Source organism: Notolepis coatsorum (assembly GCF_963971535.1).
Source record: "Notolepis coatsorum genome assembly, chromosome: 8".
In the NCBI taxonomy this organism is placed as follows: domain Eukaryota; kingdom Metazoa; phylum Chordata; class Actinopteri; order Aulopiformes; family Paralepididae; genus Notolepis; species Notolepis coatsorum.
The window spans coordinates 129,233,731-129,258,964 of NC_140172.1; the positions used below are offsets into that span (position 1 = coordinate 129,233,731).

Here is a 25,234-nt window from a genome sequence, read left to right on the forward strand (position 1 = left end):
CTATACAAACATGGAAGAGAAGTGCGCCGCTGAGGTGAGATGCTGCTCTGCGTCTGGACCTGCATCGCTGTTTATTCAAAGCAAAACAACCAGTGGGAGAGTACTTCCTGTAGATGACCTCACAAGAGAAATACAGCCAATCCCTGCGTCCCGTCGGGAATCAGAGGGAGGAAGGCAGAGAGAGAGAGAGAGAGAGAGAGAGAGAGAGAGAGAGAGAGAGGAGAGAGAGAGAGAGAGAGAGAGAGAGAGAGAGAGAGAGAGCGAGAGCAAGAGAGAAGAGAGCGAGAGAGAGAGCGAGAGAGAGAGAGCGAGAGAGAGAGAGCGAGAGAGAGAGAGCGAGAGAGAGAGCGAGAGAGAATCTGAATGTATGCATTTAGCCAACAGTCTCCTCCTCTAAGCTGACCTCGTAGCTCTCTTGATGGACGAGTTTGGTAGAAAAAGCAGGAATTTGGGCCGAGCTCTTTTCTAGAGTTATGGACTTGCCATCAGCTCAGTTCCAGTATACTGTCGTTGAAACTGTTGAAAAACTTGACTTAACTTTTTACATGATGACTTGAAAAGTCTGGTGTGTCAATCTTGTGTGATTTTATTTGCTTCATGGATAAATGTTTCTTTACTGTGATATTCTCCAACGGCTACTGGCTGTAACCGTCATAATTTACTCAGTCGGTTACTCAGTCAGCGTTTCAGAACAGAGACGAAGCTATTACGAATGTTCACCTCAGGGGCCCCAAATAGAGTAAATCTAGTCAGGCCCTAGAATGCCCTGGCTAATTAAAACCTATTAGTACCCTCGTCGTGTGGGCTGGTCCTCCCTGGCAGAGGGGCGAAATTAACAGCGGTATCGGTTTATCTTCACGGCCATTGCTGGGAAATTACCACCTTAAAACCAATGATAGTGTTTGGAACTATGGACCCCATCTAACTCGCTCAAATTACCTATGCTTATGCTTAAAAGAATACGCCAACATTTTGGGAAATTAGCTTACCGTCTTCTCCAGAGAGACAAGATAGATAATTACCAGTTTCCTCTCTGTGCGTTCAGTAGAAAGCTATCTGGCTGCACGTTAGCCTAGCTTAGCACAATGAATGGAAGCGGACAAAAATGTTTTATCTAATCTAGTTTCATTAATTAATTCATAACTTTTTAACAATAGATGCTATTTCTAATGTCAGCTGTTCTATATTGCCAACAAGATTGTCTACATTCCATTCATTACACATACATCTAAAATAAGCAAGGAAAGTGCTTGAAAATTAATTTCTATCTTCCAAGTTTAATTTCAACAAGTTCAAGTGCAACTACATATGAACCATAATAAAGATTATGATGATAATCATACACTTATTTTATATCATTGGAAATCCCTAGTTGTTAGCTTCAAAATGGTACCAAATATGAGGTACTTTGAAATACCCAGTAACTAATAATCTATCACAAACCAATGCAATATCATGTTCAGGGATTTCCTAAATGGGCCAGATGACCCCGAAGAGTTTAGGATTTAGGAGCGCTGAAGAGCAGTCGTAAGTCTGACATGTTCTTAAGGGCTTTATTTGGGAGGAATCATGGTCATTGCGTTCATGTCAACTCTACAGACATCCTTGGAATTAAATAATCATAATAATAAATATGACAATATTTGTATGATACAATTCTTTGTTTTACATTTACAGTCATGCCTCAAGAGGCATCGGGGTGTCCGAAAATACTGTGAGGTTTTCGTTTGAGGTTTCAGTCACTAATTTCTTACCAATTTCCTACATTTCTCATGCCAGTATACTACATTTAATGCAGATTGATGTCAACCAACATGCCAAGCAGCCTTTTGTGTGACACCGGTGTGCGATGCCTCTGTGGAGTATGGTCCGCTCTAGGGATGTCCCGATCAAGTTTTTTTGCTCCCGATCCGATCCCGATCATGTGATTTTGAGTATCTACCGATACCGATCTTTCCCAATCCGGAATTTTTTTTTTTTTTTATTTATTTTTTTTAACAAACATGACCATGTTCACGTCTTAAACTCATACTGAGGCCTTAGTTTTGCTTTTAAATTGCATATCATCATTCATTTATTTATTGTCACACAGAGCAGAAGAATTTTGCCAAAACAAACCAATAGTATCCAGCTGCAGAACGGCAGACCAGCCACACTCTCAGCCCAAACGCATTTCCTTTGATTTAATTATACATCAAATGATTTATGTCAAGGATTGCAATGCCTCGCTTGAAGGAAGTTAACTTTTCACCTGGATAACGTCAACATTCAGGGTGAATGTAATGTGAGAAATTGGGATTAAAAAATAAAAATAAATTCTTTTTTAAATTTGGGTCTGAGAGTTTGGCTGGTCTGCCGTTCTGCAGCTGGATACTATTGGTTTGTTTTGGCAAAATTCTTCTGCTCTGTGCGACAATAAATAAATGAATGATGATATGCAATTTAAAACCAAAACTAAGGCCTCAGTATGAGTTTAAGACGTGAACATGGTCATGTTTGTTGAATAAATACAGTGGTACACCCGGATCAAACAGGCTTTATTCTGGAGCGTCAGCTCTTTGGTAACATACGTAGGCTGTTCAATATCTTATACTCTCCTGAAGCCCCGCCCACAGCAGAGGTTCTGTTATCTCTTGATGCTCAGAAAGCATTTGATCGCATTGAATATGAATATCTTTTCACAACTCTAGAGAGGTTTGGGTTTTTGGCCCATTTTCCGCGCTTGGATTAGGGTCTTGTATGTTTCACCACAGGCCTCGGTCCGAACCAATAAGACTATTTCCAAATACTTTCAGATAGGGAGGGGCACTAGACAGGGTTGCGGATTGAGTCCCTTATTGTTCGATCTCGCCATTGAACCACTGGCGGTCGCTCTGAGGAGTGATGTGGGCCTCGCAGGTATCTCTAGGGGCGGCCAAACACATATACTATCACTTTATGCAGATGACCTGATCCTGTACCTGTCCGATCCCCATGTTTCCATCCCGAAGGCACTGGATATTATCTCAAACTTTGGCAAGTTCTCAGGATACAAAATTAACGTCTCTAAGAGCTTGTTGTTTCCGGTTAATGATTTAGCTCGAAAGATGTCGTTCGGGGCATACCCACTGAAGATAATATCAGAGTCTTTCACATACCTGGGAGTGACTGTGACACGCAAGTATAGGGACTTATTTAAGCTAAACCTTAAACCAGCCCTGGATAAGGCTAAACAAGATCTTACTCGCTGGTCAACACTTCCCCTATCACTAGCCGTTAGGATTAACTCAATCAAGATGACAATTATGCCCAGGTTCCTATTTTTGTTTCAAACAGTGCCCGTCTTTATCCCCAAATCCTTTTTCAAAGAATTAGACACATTTATTACAACCTTTATCTGGAATAAGACCACCCCGCGTATTAGAAGGGCATTCCTGGAAAGACCGAAAGAGGATGGAGGATTAGCACTCCCAAATTTTTTACAATTCTATTTGGCGGCACACATCTATAAATTGACATATTGGATGGCTGCATCACATGGGGGAGGCGGAATGGTGTGGGTTGACATGGAACAACACTCCGCCCACCCGGTATCGCTATCCTCACTAGTGTGTGCTCCACTGCCACTCAGTAAAAAGCGCCTCACAAATAACCCCATGGTGATTGGCTCACTCCGTATATGGGCACAGTTTAGGACTCACTTTAAATATAAACAAGCCTCACCCTATCTCCCAATTACGCCCTCACTCATGGATGCAGCATTCAAAACATGGGCCGGAAAGGGGCTAAAGAAGGTGAAGGACCTGTTTAAAGAAGGGCTTTTTATGTCCTTTGAACAGTTGGTAGGCGGGTATGACATCCCCCGCTCACATTTTTTTAAAGATATTTACAGGTGCAGGGTTTTGTAAAGAAATATTTTGCTTCTTTTCCTGTACTTCAACCAGACAGGTGGCTGGATAAGTGGCTGGAGGGAGACCCAAAACAAAAGAGGATAGTGAGTTCACTATACAGTTATATCCAAGAGATGGCATCCCCATCACTGGACCGTATCAGGGAGTCATGGGGTAAGGATATGGGACTTGAAATCCCTGAAGATTCTTGGCAATTGGCAATTAAAAGAATACATTCATCATCACCTCCCGCCTCGACTACTGCAACGCACTGCTAGCTGGCCTCCCGGCCACTGCCACCAAGCCTCTTCAACTCATTTAAAACGCAGCGGCCCGCCTGATCTCAAACCTACCGAAGTCGGCCCATGTCACCCCACTTCTTAGGGACCTGCACTGGCTCCCCATTGCTGCACGTATCCGCTTCAAGGCCCTCGACCTAGCATACCGTGCGGCAAAGGGAACCGCTCCCGCCTACCTCCGGTCAATGGTCTCTAACTACACACCCTCAAGACCCCTACGCTCTGCATCTTCTGGCCGCCTCAGACCTACTCCTATCCAAGCTCCCGGAGGGTCATCAAAGAGAAGCCGCCTATTCTCAGTCCTTGCCCCACAATGGTGGAATGAACTACCCATCCCAGTTAGGACAGCCGAATCCCGTCCAATCTTTCGCCGTCGACTAAAGACTCACTTCTTCAACCATTATCTGAAATGATTTATATATATATAAAAAAAAAATCTAACCCTGACTAACCTTACTGTCATGCACTTGTCCTAATAAACTAACCTACACTGTAACACGCAACACTTGATGAACATTGTTACTCAGCTGATAGAGTTGTACCCTTCTTGCTGTCTTGTCGTACAGAACTTGTAAGTCGCTTTGGATAAAAGCGTCAGCTAAATGACTAAATGTAAATGTAAAAATGTATGTCTGCATCAGACATGGATTACTACAATTCAAGGTATTTCATAGACTACACCTCTCTAAGAGCAGACTTGCCGAGATCTACCCGGATGTGGATCCGACCTGCCCCAGGTGCCATCAGGCTCCAGCCACTCTCTGCCATATGTTCTGGTCATGCCCATCACTATCCCGATTCTGGCTTTCTGTTTTTGAAACATTTTCATTCATGTGTGACAGGGAGATCAGCCCCAACCACTTGGTTGCAGTTTTTAGAGTGCTCCCTGGCGAAATCTGTCGCTCAAACAGATGCTGTGGCCTTCTCCTCTTTGTTGGCTAGACGCCTTATTTTGCTTAATTGGAAGTCAGCCATTCCTCCATCACATCGACGCTGGGTCGAAGATGTGATGGCACACCTAAAACTTGAGACTTAAATACTCCACCAGGGGCTCTACCCAGAAATTCTTCCAAGTTTGGCAGCCATTTCTGGATTATTTCAATCTAAAATTCCCGGCTGAGGATGCTAAGGCATAGGATAGGCAATTTCTATATGGCAAGTGACAACCTCTATAGGAACAATGCAATTTTCTTTGATTATTATTTTTATAATTTTTTTTATTTTTGTCTACTTTATTTTTCATTTATTTTAGGTATTGTGCGGTTATATGTAGTCATGTATTGTATGTATGTTTGTACGTATGTATATAATGTTGTTGAACCTTTAAAAAACCAATAAAAAACTATTTAAATAAAATGCAGATTTTTTATAAATTTTTTTGCCGATCCCGATCTTCGGAAAATCACGTGATCGGCCCCGATCCCGATCACGTGATCGGATCGGGACATCCCTTGTACACTCACTATATAGCTATAGTGTGCTACTAGTAGAGATGTTCCGATACCATTTTTTCCTTTCCGATCCGATTCCGATACCTAAGCTTTGGGTATCGGCCGATACCGATACTTATCCGATACCAGTGCATACATATATAAAAAAAAAAAAAAAAAAAAAAAAAAAAAAAACGTATATAAATTATATATATATATATATTTTTTTTTACAGATACTGTTTTATATATACTGTTTTTTAGTAATAACTAGAAAGTAATGGTATTTATTCAACAGGTGATTGTATAGATTTGTATTAGTATCATTAATCAATGAGTATGGGGCTGCAGCACTGCAGATATACCCTACTCCAATGATCCACTCGCTTTGCACTCGCTACCCAGTGGCTCTGCAGATATACCCTACTCAGTCTACAAGGCTCCGTTGAAGTAGCAGAGGAACTGTTGTGATTTTTGCACAATAAATATTCAACATTCTCTTTTGAGACTCCGCCTCAGACTCTTATCATTTGGCACTAAAAGCTAAACATTGTCGCCGATATGGCTGTCCGCAACATGTCATTAATTGTGTATGCGACGTGCAATTGTGCAATGACGACGTTACCGCGAGCTAGGTTAGCTAGCAGGAGCTACCGGTATATGGAAAGACCATAGAAGACTGTAACGTTACTGGTGACATTGTGATTTAACTTGGAATACTCCTTTGCCAACTTGCTGTACTTTGCTTGCAGGTCTGCAGCCATTATTGTTGGATTATGAATAGCCCCAACTTTAGCCAAGGTAACGTCAAAGCTAGCTTTCAGTTAGCTGTTCAATGCTAATAACACCAGCCACCAAGCGAACTCATCAGAGCTCCCTGTCAACAGCGCTCTGTCGGGACGATGGCATTTTAAGAACGTATCTGCTCTGCTGTTAAAATGACAAATGGCAATTGACACTTTAATTCACGGTCGATTAAGCACACGTTTGTTTTATAATGCTCACTCAGCGAGTAGGGTATATCTACAGAGCCCAACGTCCACAGTGTTGTTGATAAATTACGTCATATGGTACCGGAGCGCAACATTAGAGGGTACTCGCCGATACCGATACCAGCATTTTAGGCAGTATCGGCGGCATTTCCGATACTGGTATCGGTATCGGAACAACTCTAGCTACTAGGGGTGTAACGATGCGACCTCAATGATTAACTTCGATTACGATTAATCAGGCAACGATTCAATGCATCATGAAATCTCTTCATTTGACCATGATTCGATTTGATTAATTTGCGATACATTTTCTATCAGTTAACTCCCCAAACATTTTTGAATACACAAATGTGGCTGGGGGAACTGATTCACTCAGCATGAATGGACTATAGGTCAATAAAAACAATACACAAAAAAAAAACATGAAGAAAAAAGAAAAAAAATGTATTTAGATTATAATCGATTTCTAACATTTTAAAATCGATGCAGTTGAATCGTCACATTAGAATCGATGAATTTCGATTAATCGATGCATCGTTATACGCCTATGTGCTACTGTGCTGTATGATGACAATACATTTCAATCTGATGAAATTCTGATCCGTCGCCAAGCGCTGCCTTCAGTGCTACCTGTTGAATACAGGGATCAGCTCATGCAATGCAGACCCTTGTTTTGCACACGGCCCTCGCATTATAATGAGCTGGAGGAGCGTGTCTGTATGCAAATTAAGTAAACAGGAACGTGCACTCCGTGTTCGCAGCTGTGATAATTTGGCAAGTTAAGACAACCTCTCCACGCGTTGGTGAATCCGGGGGTAATTGTCGTCGGCTTTCTCTTACGTAAGAGAGAGAAATCTTAAGACAATGTTGGTGAATGAGGTCCAATGATTCTAGAGTATAAACAAAAGCTTTAATGAAGGAATGAAGGAATGAGGAGAGCCCCGAAACAAAAAACAGCCTCACGACTCAATTTGGGGTCTCGGTAAAAAACGCTCACCGTTTCTTCTAAATATTTGATCAGATTTCACATCGATTGACTCGTTTCTGACTTGTGACTTGACCCGCCCAACTGGGACTCGGTACTCTTGAAACGTAACTTTCTCCCAACAAGTAAGACTCGGCTGAGCCTGTGGTTCTTATCCTCCTGGAGTAGAGGCATTAACATCTGAGACACGCTAATCCCAAGACTTTCTAAGATGATTTATTATAAGCAATGACCTCCGGTTGTGCTTCCGCCAATCTGACCTCACAATCTTACCGTGTGCCTATTTACAACGTCAAAGACAAATAGTCGACGCAAAGTCAAAACATTGAGTATATTCTGCTGAAAAGTATGACCAGGCCTCCACGTTCCATGATGAGGAGAAGAGAAAAAGGCCACAGGTGGAGCCGAGTTATGTAAGAGGGAGAGCGAGGAGAGAAAGAGTCACTGAGAAGAGCAGGGCAACATTGAGTTCCTGTGTGCGTTAGTGCGCGATGTGTGCGTTAGTGCGAGTGTGTGTGGAGAAGGTGGGTGGGGTGGGGGTTGTGAGCGAGCGCACTCTGACCAGGCTCTCTCGCTCACAAAGCCCCCTTTTCACAGACGGGGCGACATCCACAGGGCTCTGCCTCCTGCCCCTCCCTCCCCCCCCCCCCCCCCTTTCAACACCGCTCTTTTCCGGATCCCTCTGTCGGCCAGTGCAAGTGGGGTGGGGTGGGGTTGGGTGGGGAGGGGAGGAGAGTGGGGTTTTTGAGGAGGGAGGGAGGGGGGAGCGTTGGCAGGGTGGGGTGGAGGGTTCACTCCATCACTGATGTTTTCTTTAGGAACAGACTGCAGCTTGTTTGACTTCCAATGAAAACAACAAGAGGCTCGGAGTTTGAACAAATTGTCCAGTGTGTCCAGCGGAGCACAGGGGCAGATGGGCAGGAGAGAGGGGGGGGGGGGGGGGGGGGGGGGGGTCAAGGGCAAGGGCGGGAAGAGCTGTCAGACGGGCATGGCTGGACTAAAGGGAACATCACACTATAAACATACATAGTGGTCACCATCCAATCACCTGCTGACACACCCCTCACACACTCTATAGTCCAATGTCAGACCCAGAAACAGTCAAATAATAATAATAATAATAATAATAATAATAATAATAATAATAATAATAATAATAATAATAATAATAATAATAATAATAATAATAATAATAAACGGCTAAAGTTCTACAACCAAAAGGTTTTTGAGTGGACAGTTCTGTATAAAAGAAAACACAGCAGGCCAATATGTTAGGAGAAGGATGCCGTTTGAAATTAACCGGATATTCTTAGCGGTTAAATGGTTAATTAGCATTTATTTTTAAATATGATTTTGTATACATTTTATAGGGTGAATGTGTAAAGACGCTAAATAAAATGTTCTCTACGTTTAGACTTATACGTCTTCGATTTAGAGTGGCGTAAATCGTTTCTGTCAGAAAAGGTTTCCGTCGATACTAGCTCTCCCGAAAACACATCAAGACCCGTCACTACACTGGGAATGCGCAGCGCATGTCTCAGTGTGCAGGACTTGAGTTGAGTTGGGTTCTAGCAGCATGTGCCTCTGTATTTAACTGTCAATGGGGGAACATTTATTGAGCACACGTGAATTGGGCAATACGGTAAAAAAAAAAAAAAAGATCAGTCATATTTGTTGAGCTTTTCAAACAAGTCAGACATTTGCCGGCCAAGTCAGATGAATCAACAGGTTGGTGATGATCAAAGGACTGGCTGGTCATGGATCATCAAAGGACAGACAATACTGCCCAAGAAAGACCCTGGGAATAAAGTTATGAAAGAGGCCGATGGCTCCATGGCTGTTTTGGACAAATTAACACAATGGTATGCACGCTTTTTTTTTTATTGCCAATCCGAGTCATGTTGATGATCAATAAGGATGATTGACGACGAGCACGTCACTGTGAGCCCCACAGCTAGTGGGGGCGTTTGAGCTGTGTGGTGAAATGGGTTTGGTCAATTACAAGTCGCATCGTTGTGGGCACACAGAGTGTTTACTTGGCTCCATTGTCACGTCAGAAGATGCAACAACATTTGCACGCTGCACATGGCTGTTGTTTTAGAAGCGAGAGGGTCTGCATCATAATTTTCACAATTCCCATCGCTGCCCGTCGGCTGCTACGCAACCCCGGGTTTTGCAAACAAAGACGGTCTGTACTGTGCTGTGGTGGACATGCGGTTCAGTCAAGTTTACTAAAGTGTTGCTACTAATTACAGTTAACATGCTAACTGTATCTTCATAGTTAGCTGACATTATGCATCAGCAAGTTGTATTGCTGTGTGATGATGAGCAGCAGAGTTAATTGATGGATGATCTCTATGTGTAGCCTCTGTTGTAGGATGTCGTCTGGTAACGTTAGATTACCGGTAGATAGATGTGTATTGTCGTGCTGAGAGAGAGAGAGAGAGAGAGAGAGAGAGAGAGAGAGAGAGAGAGAGAGAGAGAGAGAGAGAGAGAGAGAGAGAGAGAGAATTAGAACGTGAAATGGGCAGATTGTGTGCACGACAGACCACTTTTGGAAAAAGAATAAGAAAACATGGCTAACCGCTTTTAATCCAGTTAATGACAGCGGATACCCGGCTCTACGATTTCGGGGACGTGGATCCTCGTTTGAAAAGTTCCTCTAGTGAAGAGACCTGGTGCTGAGTGATGTTAGGCTCAGAGAGAGAGAGCAAGGTAGCAGAGATGTGGTGCTGAGTGATGTTAGGCTCAGAGAAAGAGACCAATGTAGCAGAGATGTGGTGCTGAGTGATGTTAGGCTCAGAGAGAGAAACCAAGGTAGCAGAGATGTGGTGCCGAGTGATGTTAGGCTCAGAGAGAGAGACCAATGTAGCAGAGATGTGGTGCTGAGTGATGTTAGGCTCAGAGAGAGAAACCAAGGTAGCAGAGATGTGGTGCCGAGTGATGTTAGGCTCAGAGAGAGAAACCAAGGTAGCAGAGATGTGGTGCCGAGTGATGTTAGGCTCAGAGAGAGAAACCAAGGTAGCAGAGATGTGGTGCTGAGTGATGTTAGGCTCAGAGAGAGAGACCAAGGTAGCAGAGATGTGGTGCTGAGTGATGTTAGGCTCAGAGAGAGACCAAGGTAGCAGAGATGTGGTGCTGAGTGATGTTAGGCTCAGAGAGAGAGAGAGACCAGGGGGGGGGGGGGGGGGGGGGGACAGTGGCTCAGGAGGTAGAGTGGTCGTCTGGTAATCTGTTCGATTGGCGTTCTTCCCAACAGCGTCCTTGAGCAAGACACTTAACCCCTAAAACTGCTCCCGATGAGCAGGTTGGCACCTTGCATGGTTGCCCCCGCCGTCGGTGTGTGAATGAGTGAGTGAATGGGGGAACGTGAGGCACAAGTTGTAAAGCGCGTTGGATAAAAGCTGCTGAGTGACATTAGACCCAGAGAGAGACTCACCGTGTCACTGTCGCTGGGCTGGAACAGGAAGACTGAGGCTTTCTGGAAAAGTGGGTTCTTCTGCACAAACAGCTGTTGGTGAAACTCTTGCATCACCTACAGAGAGAGAGGGGGGGGGTTGAGAAATGTCAAAGTTTTGTCAGCCTTTGAGGACAAACAGTACTTACAAATATATAAACAGACACACACAGAGTGAGAGCGAGCGAGAAAGAGGAAGATGGAGAGAGAGAGAGAGAGAGAGAGAGAGAGAGAGAGAGAGAGAGAGAGAGAGATCAAGTAACAGACAAAAAGCCAAAACATTGACGGTAAATTAAGATGCAATATAAAGTCAGAATCAGTCAGTAAATGTTTCCCCAGTATCATCAATGAAATAAACAAGATTGTTGGGTGCTTTGAAGATGGCATTACGCGCGTGGCGCTGCAGAGGTCACAGTCTGAGGAGCGGTGAAGCAGTAGTAGAGGATGACAGCAGGTCATTAGGGCACGGCCAGGGGTCGACCTCAGGGGTCACAGGAAGACGGAACGGAGGTTGGGAGACGCACACAAACACACACACAGAATATGTACATGCATACACAGTAGGGATGTCCCGATCCGATCAAGTGATCGGGGCCGATCACGTGATTTTCCGAAGATCGGGATCGACAAAAAAAAAAATATTTTTTTTTTATTCAACAAACATGACCATGTTCACGTCTTAAACTCATACTGAGGCCTTAGTTTTGGTTTTAAATTGCATATAATCATTCATTTATTTATTGTCACACAGAGCAGAAGAATTTTGCCAAAACAAACCAATAGTATCCAGCTGCAGAACGGCAGACCAGCCACACTCTCAGACCCAAACGCATTTCCTTTGATTTAATTATACATCAAATGATTTATGTCAAGGATTGCAATGCCTTGCTTGAATGAAGTTAACTTTTCACCTGGATAACGGCAACATTCAGGGTGAATGTAATGTGAGAAATTGGGATAAAAAAAAATATATAAAAAAAATATATATATTTTTTTTTGATCGGATCGGGAAAGATCGGTATCGGTAGATACTCAAAATCACATGATCGGGATCGGATCAGGAGCAAAAAAATGTGATCGGGACATCCCTAATACACAGTGCAAGCAAATACACACACATGAACAAACGAGCGTGAATCCGCAATAGCGTGCATCATCCACGCGCAAATTCATTCACACACCACTAGGGGATTGGTAGACTGGTCGCCTTTTTATTGATTATTTATCATAAATGCTCTAGTGTTTTATCCGATTATTATTATTGTTATTTTATGTTGAGATTTTAAACAATTTAAATATCAATGCAATGTTGTCATTTTCATGGTGGCGCGCTCATTTCTGGGAAAAGATCGTCACGATCGATAAAGAGGACAGACATCCTTTTATTCATGATGGTGGATAGATCTGCTGTTGCGAGTTTTGTGCTCGTATGATTTGATCAGTTTGGATGAACCAGTCCGGTCCAGAGTTCCCTGTGCTCAGCATTCAGAGAGGCAGAGGGGAGAAACGGAGATACAGACATAGGCTACAGTGACACCAAGGCACCTGAATATTAATTCATATACATTTTTTATGTTTAACACAAAGCCTATTTAACAGCACAGGTCTCTGCTTAAATGCCAGTCGGTTGTTCGGCCTCAAACGGCCAAAAGAATCGTCATGACATAGGCAAAGGCATTGGCAATCGCTCTGAAGGTCGTCGATACCCGAAGTCACCAGCCATCGGCGCGACCCTACTGTACAACCAACCAACAGAGAGAGCTATAGAGCTGCTAGTCGCAGCTACAAATACACGCACACAAAATCCATCACAGAGAAGTTATGACGAAAGGGGAAGCATATACCGGTAAGTCAGGATACTGTGTAATATGAGCCCTGTCAGAAAGCAGAACATGTCCAGAGCTTTCTAGGGTCTCTAGACCGCGTGGCCGCTCCAGTTTCAGAGAGGCAAGACGACTCCTGCAGCCCAGACTAACTGAGACCAGTACCTGACGTGAAGGTAACCCAGGAGCTAATTCGGTACCCGAGTAGCGGAGTAACTCAAGCTGTTCCGACTGACGAGAAGCCGATACAGGGTGTTAGGGTTCAATGCAGAGCAGAAGTGTCCCGCGTTCACAAGGACAATCGCTAGTTCCTCTTATCAACCTTCTCCTTTATTTACAATAAGCCCATTTCAGAGCGGTTAGTCCCCTATGAGCCTGAACGTAGACTGAGATCTTCAGGTAGGGGTCTCCTGGTCATTCCTAAAACGTCACTAAAAGGTGACGAGCTTTTGCCGTCTGGGCCCTTCAGCTGTGGAACTCAAAATCAGCAACATCCTTTAAGTCTCTTCTCAAAACGTACTTTCAATGAGATTCTCCCATGTTTCTGTTAACACATTTCTCTCTTCCCCTTTAGCTCTTATTTTTACTGGTTTTTGTTTCTGTTCCGCAAAGCACAAAAGTGCTACATAAATACATTTATTATTATTACTAGCCAACCATGTACCGAACAACATTTGTGAAAGCAGATACTTCTCTTGGTTGCTCTGCATTCCAGGTCACTGTACCCAATGTATCCTTGTAACAGCTTTCCAGGGCCCCATAATGGATTATTGTCACAGGCACACAGCTGCTTCTCATTCTTACCATAACTGGTGTTTTGTCTTTATTTTGTGCTTAGCTACAGTCCTGTGTCTTGTGGTTTTACTATCCTCGGTTGTGCGTTGTTGTTGTTGTTGTTGTTGCTGTTGTTACACATTTGGTCTTTTTGCTGCCTGTTTGTTTGTCTGAACTGTTTTCATCCTCTCTCAGTTCTTCTTAAAGAGGGGAATTCCCTGTAGTCAGACCATCCGTAAGAGAATAAGAATTATGTTCTTAAAAAGGAACACAGCCCTGCGTTTACTAACCAGAACACATTCTACATTACCTATGACTACGGTAATCAGAACACATACTTTTACATTACTAATCAGAACACATTTTACATTACCCCTGACTACTAATCAGAACACATATTCTACCTTACCCCGGACCGGGACTACTAATCAGAAGCCATATTAACCTTGACTATTTTGTTTCTATACAATAATCACAATTTGGATTCTTATATAGAAGCAAATCTTTCTGTCAGTAGGAAGACCATTGTACAATCAAGTCTGTATTTGATCATGGTGACATTCTGTAGTTGCATGCCTCTCCATCCACCTTAAAACCCCTTGATGCCGTGTATCATATCACGTTTTATATATTTCATATGAACAAGTGGGATGGCCTTCTTCTTTAACTAAGAGAAGGAATATGCAATGTATTTTGTTTATCTATAAGGTTCTGCTTATGAAACGTCCCTATTATCGCTACTCTTTGATTGCTTTTAAATACAGCACATATAAAACTGATACCACATGTAAAAACTGAGCTTGGCAAAACTAGTTTGAAATACTACGTTCTGTACAAATGGAATGAAATACAGAAAACCTTGAAGTTAGAACATTTCATTCTGTTTTAAAGATTTTAATTCTGATATTTTAGATGTTTGTACTCGTTTCCTTTGATATCCATGTTTGTTGATGTTCGACTGAATCTGTGTCTGAACTGTACTTGTTTATCTAATGTGTTTTATATTGTAAACAGGCTCCTGTAAAAGAGATCTCGGTCTCAAGGTGCTTACCCTTTTTAATAAAAGAACAAATAAATAAGATTTAAAAGAATTCTGCGCATAGCTTACTTTTCTTTTTATTTAAATCTTTGCTTTGTTTACCTTCCTTTAAAAAAAAGTATGTGGACGTTATGGTGGTAAGCCATATAATCATAAAGAGGAAACCTACCCTAGAAAACATGTTTCTCTCTCTCAGTGCGTGAACTTCCTTTACGCTCATGAACTTCTGGTCTGACGCAGCACATTGATTTCTTTGACAAGAGGCGACCAGAGTGTTTTTTTTTTTATCCACTTTTTCTCCCATTTTCTATATTTTCTCCCATCCCAATTTCGTATCATCCAATTCAACCCTCCCCTGTCACAAACGCTGTTTCTTGCCTCCCACAAGCCGGCTGCAATGTGGACTAAAGGCCTCTGCATGCTACAGAAACTTCAAAGCAACTGCAACACAACATCGACAAAGCAACAGTGTTTTAGACACTCTGCCTTTATGCTTCTGCAACATCGACGCGCAAAGTTAGTTTAACTAAAGTTAGTTTAGGTTCGTGATAATGTACAAAATAAACGTATTTCCGGTGATTTTAGACGTCGCTCTTTTATTTTGAAAACCTCTGCAGGACTAATATTATTCTATGACAGCCCCGCCCCCATTCGCTAACCAACCAATCACTGCTACGCAATATCAACGCAACGGTTGTTAAGGTTAGATTTGAGGGACATGTACGCAACGTCCAAGCAACACAGTCTACAAGACCCTCTAAAACAACCGCGCTGAAATCGCGCCGATGTTGTGTTGCAGTTGCTCTGAAGTTTCTGTAGCATGCAGAGGCCTTAAGTCATACATAGCCAGTGTTGTGCTAGTTACTGAAAAATAGTAACTCAGTTACTTTACTAGTTACTTCATTTCAAAGTAACTTCGTTACTGTACTAGTTACTTACACCCAAAAGTAATGAGTTACTGTGAAAAGTAACTATTTAGTTATTTAAAAAAAAATAAAAAAAAAAATTGCTCAAGTCCCATGCCCCATATACTCAAAATCGGTTGATCAACTTGACAGTTTCCATTCACATCACCGAACTCTGCTAAGCAATGTGGTCTAGAGCGTTTCATTATATATTCCCTCCCCGCTGTATGTATATTTCTCTCCCACCCACCCACCCCCTCCTAATGTACAGTCCCCTCCCCATCATATGTATATACTCTGTCAGGATCTAGGGGTAACAGTACTGTATATTTGAATACCGCTTATGTCACAAATGTATCAGTACTAAATACCTATATGTCCCTATGCCATAAATGTCATGTATGTATGTATGTCATAAATGTCTATATGAATTGAAAATGGGGGACCCTGATGGAAACAAGACAAACGTCTTTCTCAGGTCTGCATCCCCTTAACAATTGTATGTATTGAGCCGTACTGTATTGTACCCATTCTGCAATCTGTTAAATAAAGTTTTCATTCATTCATTCATTCATCCATTCATTAATTCATTCATAACCATCTTGCAGCGTTGTTTAAGATATCAATCAAAGCATTGCAACGTTAGAATAGTTAGGATATCAATTGTGCATGAAAGGACTATATTTATATTGTTTGATTAGTATTATGAGATTCCCTGGCAGATTTCGTACAGTCAAAATCCGTTGATCTTGAGTTTCAGTGAACACATTGCACTCACCGTCACCAGTCTGCGGTGGTCGAGATGTAACGTTAGTCCAGTTGACTCCAGCAGCCCTTCAAACATGTTCTTTATCTCGTTTCCATGTTGTATATTAATTATCTCTCCAAGTAGTTGCTAAATGGTTTGTTAGTTCGTTATTATTACTGCGTTCTTATTATGTAGATTCATAGCGAGCGTCCTCTTGTTGTTTACTGTAGAGAGCGTCTATTTCTTTCAGAACGTCAGTGGCCAATCAGAAGTGCGAAAACCAGAATGAGGCTACGGAAAGAAATAATAATAATAATAATAATAATACTTCGTTTTATATAGCGCCTTTCAGTCTACAGTAAACAAAACAAACGCAGGCGAAATAAGGACGCTCGCTATGAATCTACATAAAAAGAACGCAGTAACGAACTAACAAACCATTCAGTAACGTAAGTAGCGTTACTGAATTTCAAAAGTAATGCGTTAGAGTACTAGTTGCGGCAAAAAGTAACTTCGTTTCTGTAACGCGTTACTTTGTAACGCGTTAGTCCCAACACTGTACATAGCACAAGTCCCCTCCGGTACTTGAGGTAACAGCAGTCGCATCTTTTCACCTGCGCAGCTCGATCTCTCAGTGGCGAGGAGTAACGCGTGGGAGGCTCACGCTGCCCCCGACACTTCCTGATTCTACTGCGCAGGCGCACCAACCGACCTGTAGGAGTCGCTGTCCACAACGCCCGATCCCCACCCATCAGTTTCCCACCCCCTAATACGGCCAATGTGTATTAGTATGAACGACCAGCTAAACTGAAAGCAATGTGGAGCGCTGGGCTCGAACAGGCAAGCCCAGCATCTCCGTCATTTGTGGCGAGCGCCTTGCCCACTACGCCACGTAGCCGCCCGAGTCGACCAGAGTGTTAAGCACAACCAGGAGACACAGCTGGTTTATCACCATACTGGGGACGGACCTTTTAACACTTTAACTGCCACACACGAGATATCTCGGGTTTATTAATATGTGGTTGAAAGCCACTCACGAGATTTCTCTGATTTTTTTTTTTTTTAGCGATCTGAAATCATATTGCATCACGCGAGCCTACCCGAGTATACCCGAGCACCGCCGGCGATCATATGTGGAAAAAAGCGCCCCCTATCGTCTCCCAGATGACATAAGGGATTTTGAAATGGACTCAATGAAAATGGATGGGGGAAAAAATCCGGTACTCCACATTTTCCAGTCCACTGATCCAGCCGGGGTTACCACAGTTCATTCTGGAGCCTCTGAGACGCGCGGAATCATGTACTGCACTGTACACACGGTGGATCTATATACTTATCGATTTTTTCGAATGGTGATCAGGAATTGGAATATACCAGTTGGATACCATCTGATGTCAGGTAAGGAATCTATGTTATCAGTGTTAGGATAATCAGACTAATTTTTATGAAGTTATAAGCCGTTTTGTGAAATGGGCTCTTTCGGTTTCACTGTAAAAGTCCAAGAGGAAATCAATGTGGCGATTATCCGTGCGCGGCCCGAATGTGCTTGCGTGCACGTATAATATTGATCATCTAGCGTTTATTTGAAAACGATTCATAAATAGGCCGACGAATATCAACGTTGTGGAATATTCCAGTAAAAGACGATTTTCATAGAATGGTCCAGAATGAACTGTTTTTTATCTCAAAACGGGTGCTTTTCTAAATGCTCTGAAACGGAAATGAAGCGATAAAAAACCAATCTGCCTTGACAGCACTGACTGGAAAATAGTCTTTGATAAGCGACGGGCAGATTAGACACATAGCCATAATTTAAAACATAGATTAGGCGATATTAACGTTAACATTGAAGTGGATGGTGGCATCAAGGGGGTAAAAAGGAAAACCCGGCGTGGCACTTAAAGTGTTAAGTAACCTGCCTGGTTGAATACAAGTAAATAATAACACACAGGAAACACAGCAACACAACATACATAACCGGCGGTCAAAGCAGTAGGTCTGAAGTCTTACCCCTTTGGAGCTGTCCAGGAGTTGGTTGAACGTGTCATGGACCACCTGACAGGCCTCCAGCTCGGTCCCACACAGAGACACCAAGTAGTCCTTCACCTGCTCGTAGATACTACCGTCCAAGACCTGGAGACGAGACAGAGACCATCCTTTTGTCCATCTGGTTTACAAGTGAAATTAGGGAGTCAAGTCTGTCCGTCCATGTCATTGTTAAGAGCGTACGTCCTCCTCACCTTGATGCAGTCCAGGAGGTCCGTGTCGTAGTAGCGCTGCTGGTGGGCGTTGGAGGCGGCTAGCATGAGCAGGTAGTCGTTCCTGGCGTGGGTGGCTTTGGAGTTACATTCGCTCCTCTTGGCTTTCAGCTGAAAGGTTCACATTTCGTTCAGTATTGCCGACTGGACTCTAAAGACGTAAAATCATTTAAGACGGGTTTAATGAGATATACACGGGACCCTGTACCTTTACACTGGCTCTCTGCAGGCTGGATCTGGACTGGAAAAGGCTCAACTTGGACCTATAGAAGGGAAAACAAGAGCATGTGTGTGAAGAGCATGTTGATCAGTTGGTTCTCCTTTTCATATCACCAAATAGACAAATGGACCCATCTCAAACGCCGCCAAACTTTTCTTGATCCTCCCATCACAACGGTTGCTTCTGTCAGACAACTGTCGCTTACGTCGGACAGTTTGTCTGAGGGAAGCAACAGTTGTGATTGGAGGATGAAGAAAAAAGGGTTTGAGATGGGTCAATAGGTCAATGTAATTTGAGACGATTTTGTCCCAGGGACCCCCCTCTCATCGGAAAAGATACTGGTTGTTAGCGATGGCTTTGTCTACTGTAGGTGTGGAAGGAACACTGGAGAGAGAACCACTGGTTTCATAGGACAACTCCCTCAGTTCTTCTACTGAACCATCTCAAACCCCCGACCCCTGTCCCCCGATCCTCCAATCGCAACTTTCGCTTCCCTCCGGACAAACGAAGAACGTTTTAGTCCGAGGGAAGCGACGGACGCGATTGGAGGATCAAGGAAAATAGGGACGGGGCTCGAGAGTGGGGGGGGGGGGCAGCAGTGCATACTTTGCGTCCAACTCAGCCTTCTCCCGGACGGCCTGGGCCATGGTCTCCGTCTCCTGGTACTTCTTCCTGCTCTTGGTGAGGTCCTTCACGGACTCCTGCAGCTCCACCTGCACCACGGTCAGCTGCTCGATACACTGGAGGAGGCCGGAGAGGAGACACAGACGGGAGAAGAGTTTGACTCCAGACCAGACAGGAAGCATCACATTGCCTTTTTGTCCATTGATACTTTGAGTTAATCTTTTATTTATTTGTACTACTTGGGGATGTTCGAGGCACTCAAAGCGCTTTACTGACATTGATAACAATTACAGAAAGCCCCCCCCCCCCCCCCCCCCCTTGCTGCTAAAGAGCATCATGTCTGGTCTGGGCGTAAGTAAATAAGTGCTTCACAGAGTCAAAAGGGAAGAGAAGAAAAAAGCAATTGTACAATAAAGAATAAACACTTTCCTAAAATAAAAATAAACCTAATATCCTGTGTTTATAACCAGGCTGCCGTTAGGAGACAGACGTCTATTACATAAAGCAGCTGATCATTGATGGACCTTTGCCAAAATACTTGTGTTTGATGCGTCTCTCGAGGTTTGCTCTGTATATCTTTATCACATGTTGAATACATTTGATATCAAAGTCTACTGGTGCAGTGTGTTTTTGGCTTGTCTGGTGAATTCCTCCCCGTTGATTAAGGAGCAGCTTGCTACAGCTATATGGTGTCCATTCACATTCGTTTTTCACATTTCTAACGTGCAGCAGAGCTTTCCGAGTGATCCCGCCGGAGATTATATCTAATCCACGCTCCACTCGCCGTCTATCAGCAGCGCCGTTAATAGACCGAAATCGACACCGAATCATAAAATACTTTCGCGACCGTCCGTTCTTAACTATATATTGGGAACATCTGCTGCAGGTAACTCCATCGTCAGATGTTGGATGGGAGACGTATATGATGCCACCCTGCTAAGGTGCGGGGAACAAGGGCAGCATTGTTGGCTGGAGGCAGTGCAACGTGGCCACGGGTAACCAGAGAGCAGCCCCTGTGGGCACAGCCCTGCGTTTTAGGGGCGAAGGCAGCCTCAGACCTCATGATAAGGAAACGGGCCGACCGCCAGACAAAACGATGTTTCATTTTCAAAACATGTCGCCCCTATTGCCCTTAGATGACGAGGAAAAACAATGTTTGGAATTGTTTCGGTCCAGCTGTATAAATGTGTAAAATGGCAGCCATTGTGAAGCGAAGGGGGAGAAGTAGAGCGAGAGTCGACCATAGTTCGGGGTCGACCTCCATACCTTTCTCAGCTGCTGGTCCTTCTGGAGTCGGGCCGTCTTGGCTGGATCGGCCACCTGGACCTTGTAGTTGTCGCAGGCGCCGATCCTGGACTGGGTCACCTGGACTGTGCCCTCCAGGAAGGCCCTCCACACGCAGTAGATGTTCCTGTAGCAACACAGAACACACACCTGACCCACTGACCAACAACCATAGCTTCTCTCCCCTTGTGGGACGAGTGATCGTGTGGGATGGGAGTGATCTTGTGGGACGGGAGTGATCTTGTGGGACAGGAGTGATCTTGTGGGACAGTGATCTTGTGGGATGGGAGTGATCTTGTGGGACAGAGTGATCTTGTGGGATGGGAGTGATCTTGTGGGATGGGAGTGAGGAGTGATCGTGTGGGAGGGGAGTAATCTTGTGGGACAGGAGTGATCGTGTGGGACAGGAGTGAGGAGTGATCTTGTGGGACGGGAGTGATCTTGTGGGACAGTAGTGAGGAGTGATCTTGTGGGACAGGAGTGATCTTGTGGGACAGGAGTGATCTTGTGGGACAGGAGTGATCTTGTGGGACGGGAGTGATCTTGTGGGACGGGAGTGATCTTGTGGGACAGGAGTGATCTTGTGGGACAGGAGTGAGGAGTGATCTTGTGGGACAGGAGTGATCTTGTGGGACAGGAGTGATCTTGTGGGACGGGACAAGATCGATCTTGTTTTTACTTTTATGATTACTGCAACTCCCTCCTCACTGGCATCACCTCCCGCTCCCTCCATAAACTTCAGATGGTCCAAAATTCAGCTGCCCGCCTCCTCACAAACACCCGGTTCCGTGACCACATCACTCCTGTCCTACACTCTCTCCACTGGCTCCCGATTAAGGAACGCATAAACTTCAAACTACTACTCCTCACCTTCAAAGCCCTCCATAGCCTGGCCCCCCCCCCCTACCTGACTGACCTCCTTCTCCCTTACCGCCCCACCCGTTCCTCTTCCACAGCTTCCCTCACTGTCCCATCATCCAAACTCTAAGGTTTTGGTGATCGGGCCTTCACACGTGCTGCACCCAGATTCTGGAACACCCTCCCTCAGACCATCAGAGACTCTCCCTCACTCTCCACATTCAAATCCCATCTCAAAACCTACCTGTTCTCCCTAGCCATAACCACCCTCCTCCAACCTGTCGGCCACCTTTTCCCCTCTCCTACTCTCTGCCTCCCCTCCCCTACCGTATTTTTTGTTGTCTGTTACTGTGGCTCTATGTTCCTGTGTATTCATATTGTTCCCCGTTTTCCCCTGTGGTTCTATGTTTCTTTGTTTTTTCTTTCTGCCCACCGTCAGCGACTTCGGGTTACTGAGAAGCGCTCTATAAAATAAATGAATTATTTATTATTATAAGAGTGATCTTGTGGGACAGGAGTGATCTTGTGGGATGGGAGCCATATGAAATCCGCGTTGACGGAATCGCGGACGGAATTGACCAATAAAAATGGAATAAACTGTAAAACGTGGAATATTGCAGAATTTGCCCTAATCTGGACTTAAATTCCGTGTTCGGGAGAATATGGAACGTTTGGTGCAACGTGTTACGCGAACATGATCGGGGACGCTACAGCGTGTTATACACAACACAGAGAAATATCCAAGCGTCTGGCTGCTCCGGTGCGTCGTTAACGTTAACGTCGGAAGAAATTCCGCACTAAGCCCTAAATTCAGAGCAGAGCAGTATCCTAATGACTAGGGATGCTCGATATTGGCTTTTTTACCGATACCGATATACCGATATTGTCCAACTCTTAATTTCGAATACCGATATCAACCGATAACGATATATGCAGGGGTTCCCCACCCCCAAAAATGGAATAATTTCAGGTAATTAACATTACATATCTCTTGTTGTGGAATTAACACAACATTATGCATACTTTTGACAATAAATAAAATCTGAATTTGTTCGTACTTGCTTGCCTGGGTAAATAAAGGTTATAGAAATGTAAAAAAAAAAAAAAAAAAAAAAAAAAAATTGGAAAACCGATACCGATATTTTCCGATATCACATTTTAGTGCCGATATCGGCCGATAATATCGGAAGGCCGATAATATCGGACATCCCTACTAATGACTTTTGTAACTGAGGGGTTACAAAACCCTGACTGTATTAAAGATTGTGATATATTAAACCACTGCTAGTTATGTACTTTAATTACTGGCCAAACAGTACATCAAATATTGATGGTGAACACTCACAAGAACACGGCATTGACAGAAATTCTATTGGAGGGTAATTTATTATTATTAGGCAACGTTAGGTTACAGATTGAGAATTAGGGTCGCGCTTGTATGGCGAAGAATATACGTAAAGTCAGTCAAGAGCATAAGTCACTAAGAATAGTAGGAATCCTACGATGGGTCTAAGCTGACGCCACCTGTTGTATAGTAGCAATTATATAGGGCAACACCGGTACCAACTGGAGACAATGGGTTCCCTCCGGGGTGTAAAGCCGGGAGGGTAGAGGAATGTTCGGGTACTCCGTCTGAGTCAACGAGGAATAAAGAGGCTCCAGGTACAGGAGTCGGTGCTTGTACTCCCTTGATCAGCAGACAAAGCAATAGTTGTAATCCAAGATGCTCGACAGCATTGACGACAGTTAGCCAGCCCCTTCCACGAGGCAGGCCCGAGTGGTAATCCTCACGAGGTTAAATCCCAAATGATAGTGGAAATCAACGGTGCTCTTCTCCGGTAGTCACGGTCCCAAAGCAATATAATCCAACCAGGAATGGTTCTGCAATCGCCGACGCCGATTCTCCTGTGCACTATACTTCACATTAAACTAGGTCGAACTTGACGTTACTTCACTAAACTCTGACACTTTTACATTCTATTCGCACGCGGTTCTCAATGCTCTATTTAGATGCAAGGTTGCTCACTTCACTGCACGTTGACTCGTGGTGAAGGTGGGGTAAGGTTTAGGTAAGGTACTGAATGAACTACTGCTGTTTACACCTGCGCCGTATTTATACTTAAGTGAATATCTAGTCCCAACCTCAGTTCTTGTCTCGTATTACTACGCAGACTCTGGGCATGTTCTGACATGCCCGGAGTTGCCTTTGAACTTGCCGTTGGGGGCTTGGTCGTTGGCGCCTGGGGCGCTGTCCAATAGGAGAGCGAATATTACTCTGGTCTGTACGCAGGTAAAGGGATATTCCGTGTATATATATAAATAATATACAAAGTATATCAAACGATACATATATATATTCAGTTTAATCTGGCCCTTCACAACAACTTTTATGCTTCAGTCGATAAGGTGTTTTGCAAATTCTGTCAACATAGCGTGGGGACTGGACCCACAAAAACATGTGCGAAGATCACTTCAAAAGCCATGTCAGGAACAAGGACCGTGCTTCCCAAAACGCACCAACTCTCTAACGATGATCTCTGGTGATCACAATGGATACAGCTAGAGGGCGAGGCTAATCACTGACACTATTGTGATTTAAATAGCTATGTAACGTTACAGTACATAAGACTATAGATAGAAATTATAGCTTCTTGCTAAATCTGGTGCACCCATCTATTTGCAAATGATTGTCAGTAGGCCTACACACTGTCCTTTATAAATGAAATAAACTAAAGGTGCATAAATTATGCATTACTATATTCCATCACAATAGAATAGATATAGCTAGGCTACTGACATTGTGATAAAAGTAGCTAGCTGTATCTTGTTTACACTTGAAATGTGTATATTTTTATTTTGTCACAATATTATTTGAAAAATATTGTGTAAAATTGAACTGTATTTCTGAGTTGCAGCACTTAAAAACATTAAATGGACTGTTATATCTTATTAAATTGTGGACATTTATTAATTCCCACTTATTAGACACTATTTCTGATGGTAAAATGGGCGTAAAAGGCAAAATACAGAATTCTGAGATATTAAAATGGAAAAAAACTGCATTTGGGAAAAAATATAATGGAATTTGGAAAATAATAAAATGGATTTCATATGGCTCTCATGGGAGTGATCTTGTGGGACAGTACAGGAGTGAAAACCCAATCCCGTGTCAGGCTCTACTCCAGACTACCCTTCCACTGTTTCTTCTTGTCTGTGTTGGACTACAGAGATATAATTTATAGACGTGCAGCGGCTTCCCGCCGTGAGCCCCTAGACTCTGTCCATCATTCAGCCATTAGATTTATCACCGTGATAGCTATGGTCCTCACTAGGGCTGGACAATTAATCAAAAAAAAAGTCACAATCTCGATTCATAGACCTATGCAATCTAATTTCTAAGTTATGACGATTTGTTTAAATCACTGATTCTTGAGAATCGGGACAAAACACCTTTTAAATATTATATTTTGAGAATGCACACTATATTAATTAGAGTTATATATTCATGTAGAGAAAGGTCTGAGCTATTTAACCATGTAAAGGTGCGTGCTATACATAGAAAAACATTTTCAACAAATTCACATGTTTCCCTTTGAAACTTGATTTGGGTTAACTCCGTCAGACACAAAAAAGTATATAATTCTAATTATTCCAGTCCAACAAGAATCTA

At 43.4% G+C, this 25,234-nt stretch overlaps 1 protein-coding gene across 1 annotated transcript in view; it reads right to left on the minus strand.

The window, feature by feature from the left end:
* The window catches only part of LOC311233267 (F-BAR and double SH3 domains protein 2-like), a 124,031-nt gene that overhangs the window by 45,869 nt on the left and 52,928 nt on the right, over positions 1-25,234 (minus strand). Inside the window, exons 5-10 of the mRNA XM_084320206.1 lie at positions 20,689-20,833; positions 19,405-19,538; positions 18,787-18,841; positions 18,561-18,689; positions 18,331-18,453; positions 11,014-11,109 (exon numbers count right to left, since the gene is read on the minus strand). Of these exons, the coding sequence (XP_084176332.1) occupies positions 11,014-11,109; positions 18,331-18,453; positions 18,561-18,689; positions 18,787-18,841; positions 19,405-19,538; positions 20,689-20,833 (682 nt within the window). The remainder of the gene's footprint in view (positions 1-11,013; positions 11,110-18,330; positions 18,454-18,560; positions 18,690-18,786; positions 18,842-19,404; positions 19,539-20,688; positions 20,834-25,234) is intronic.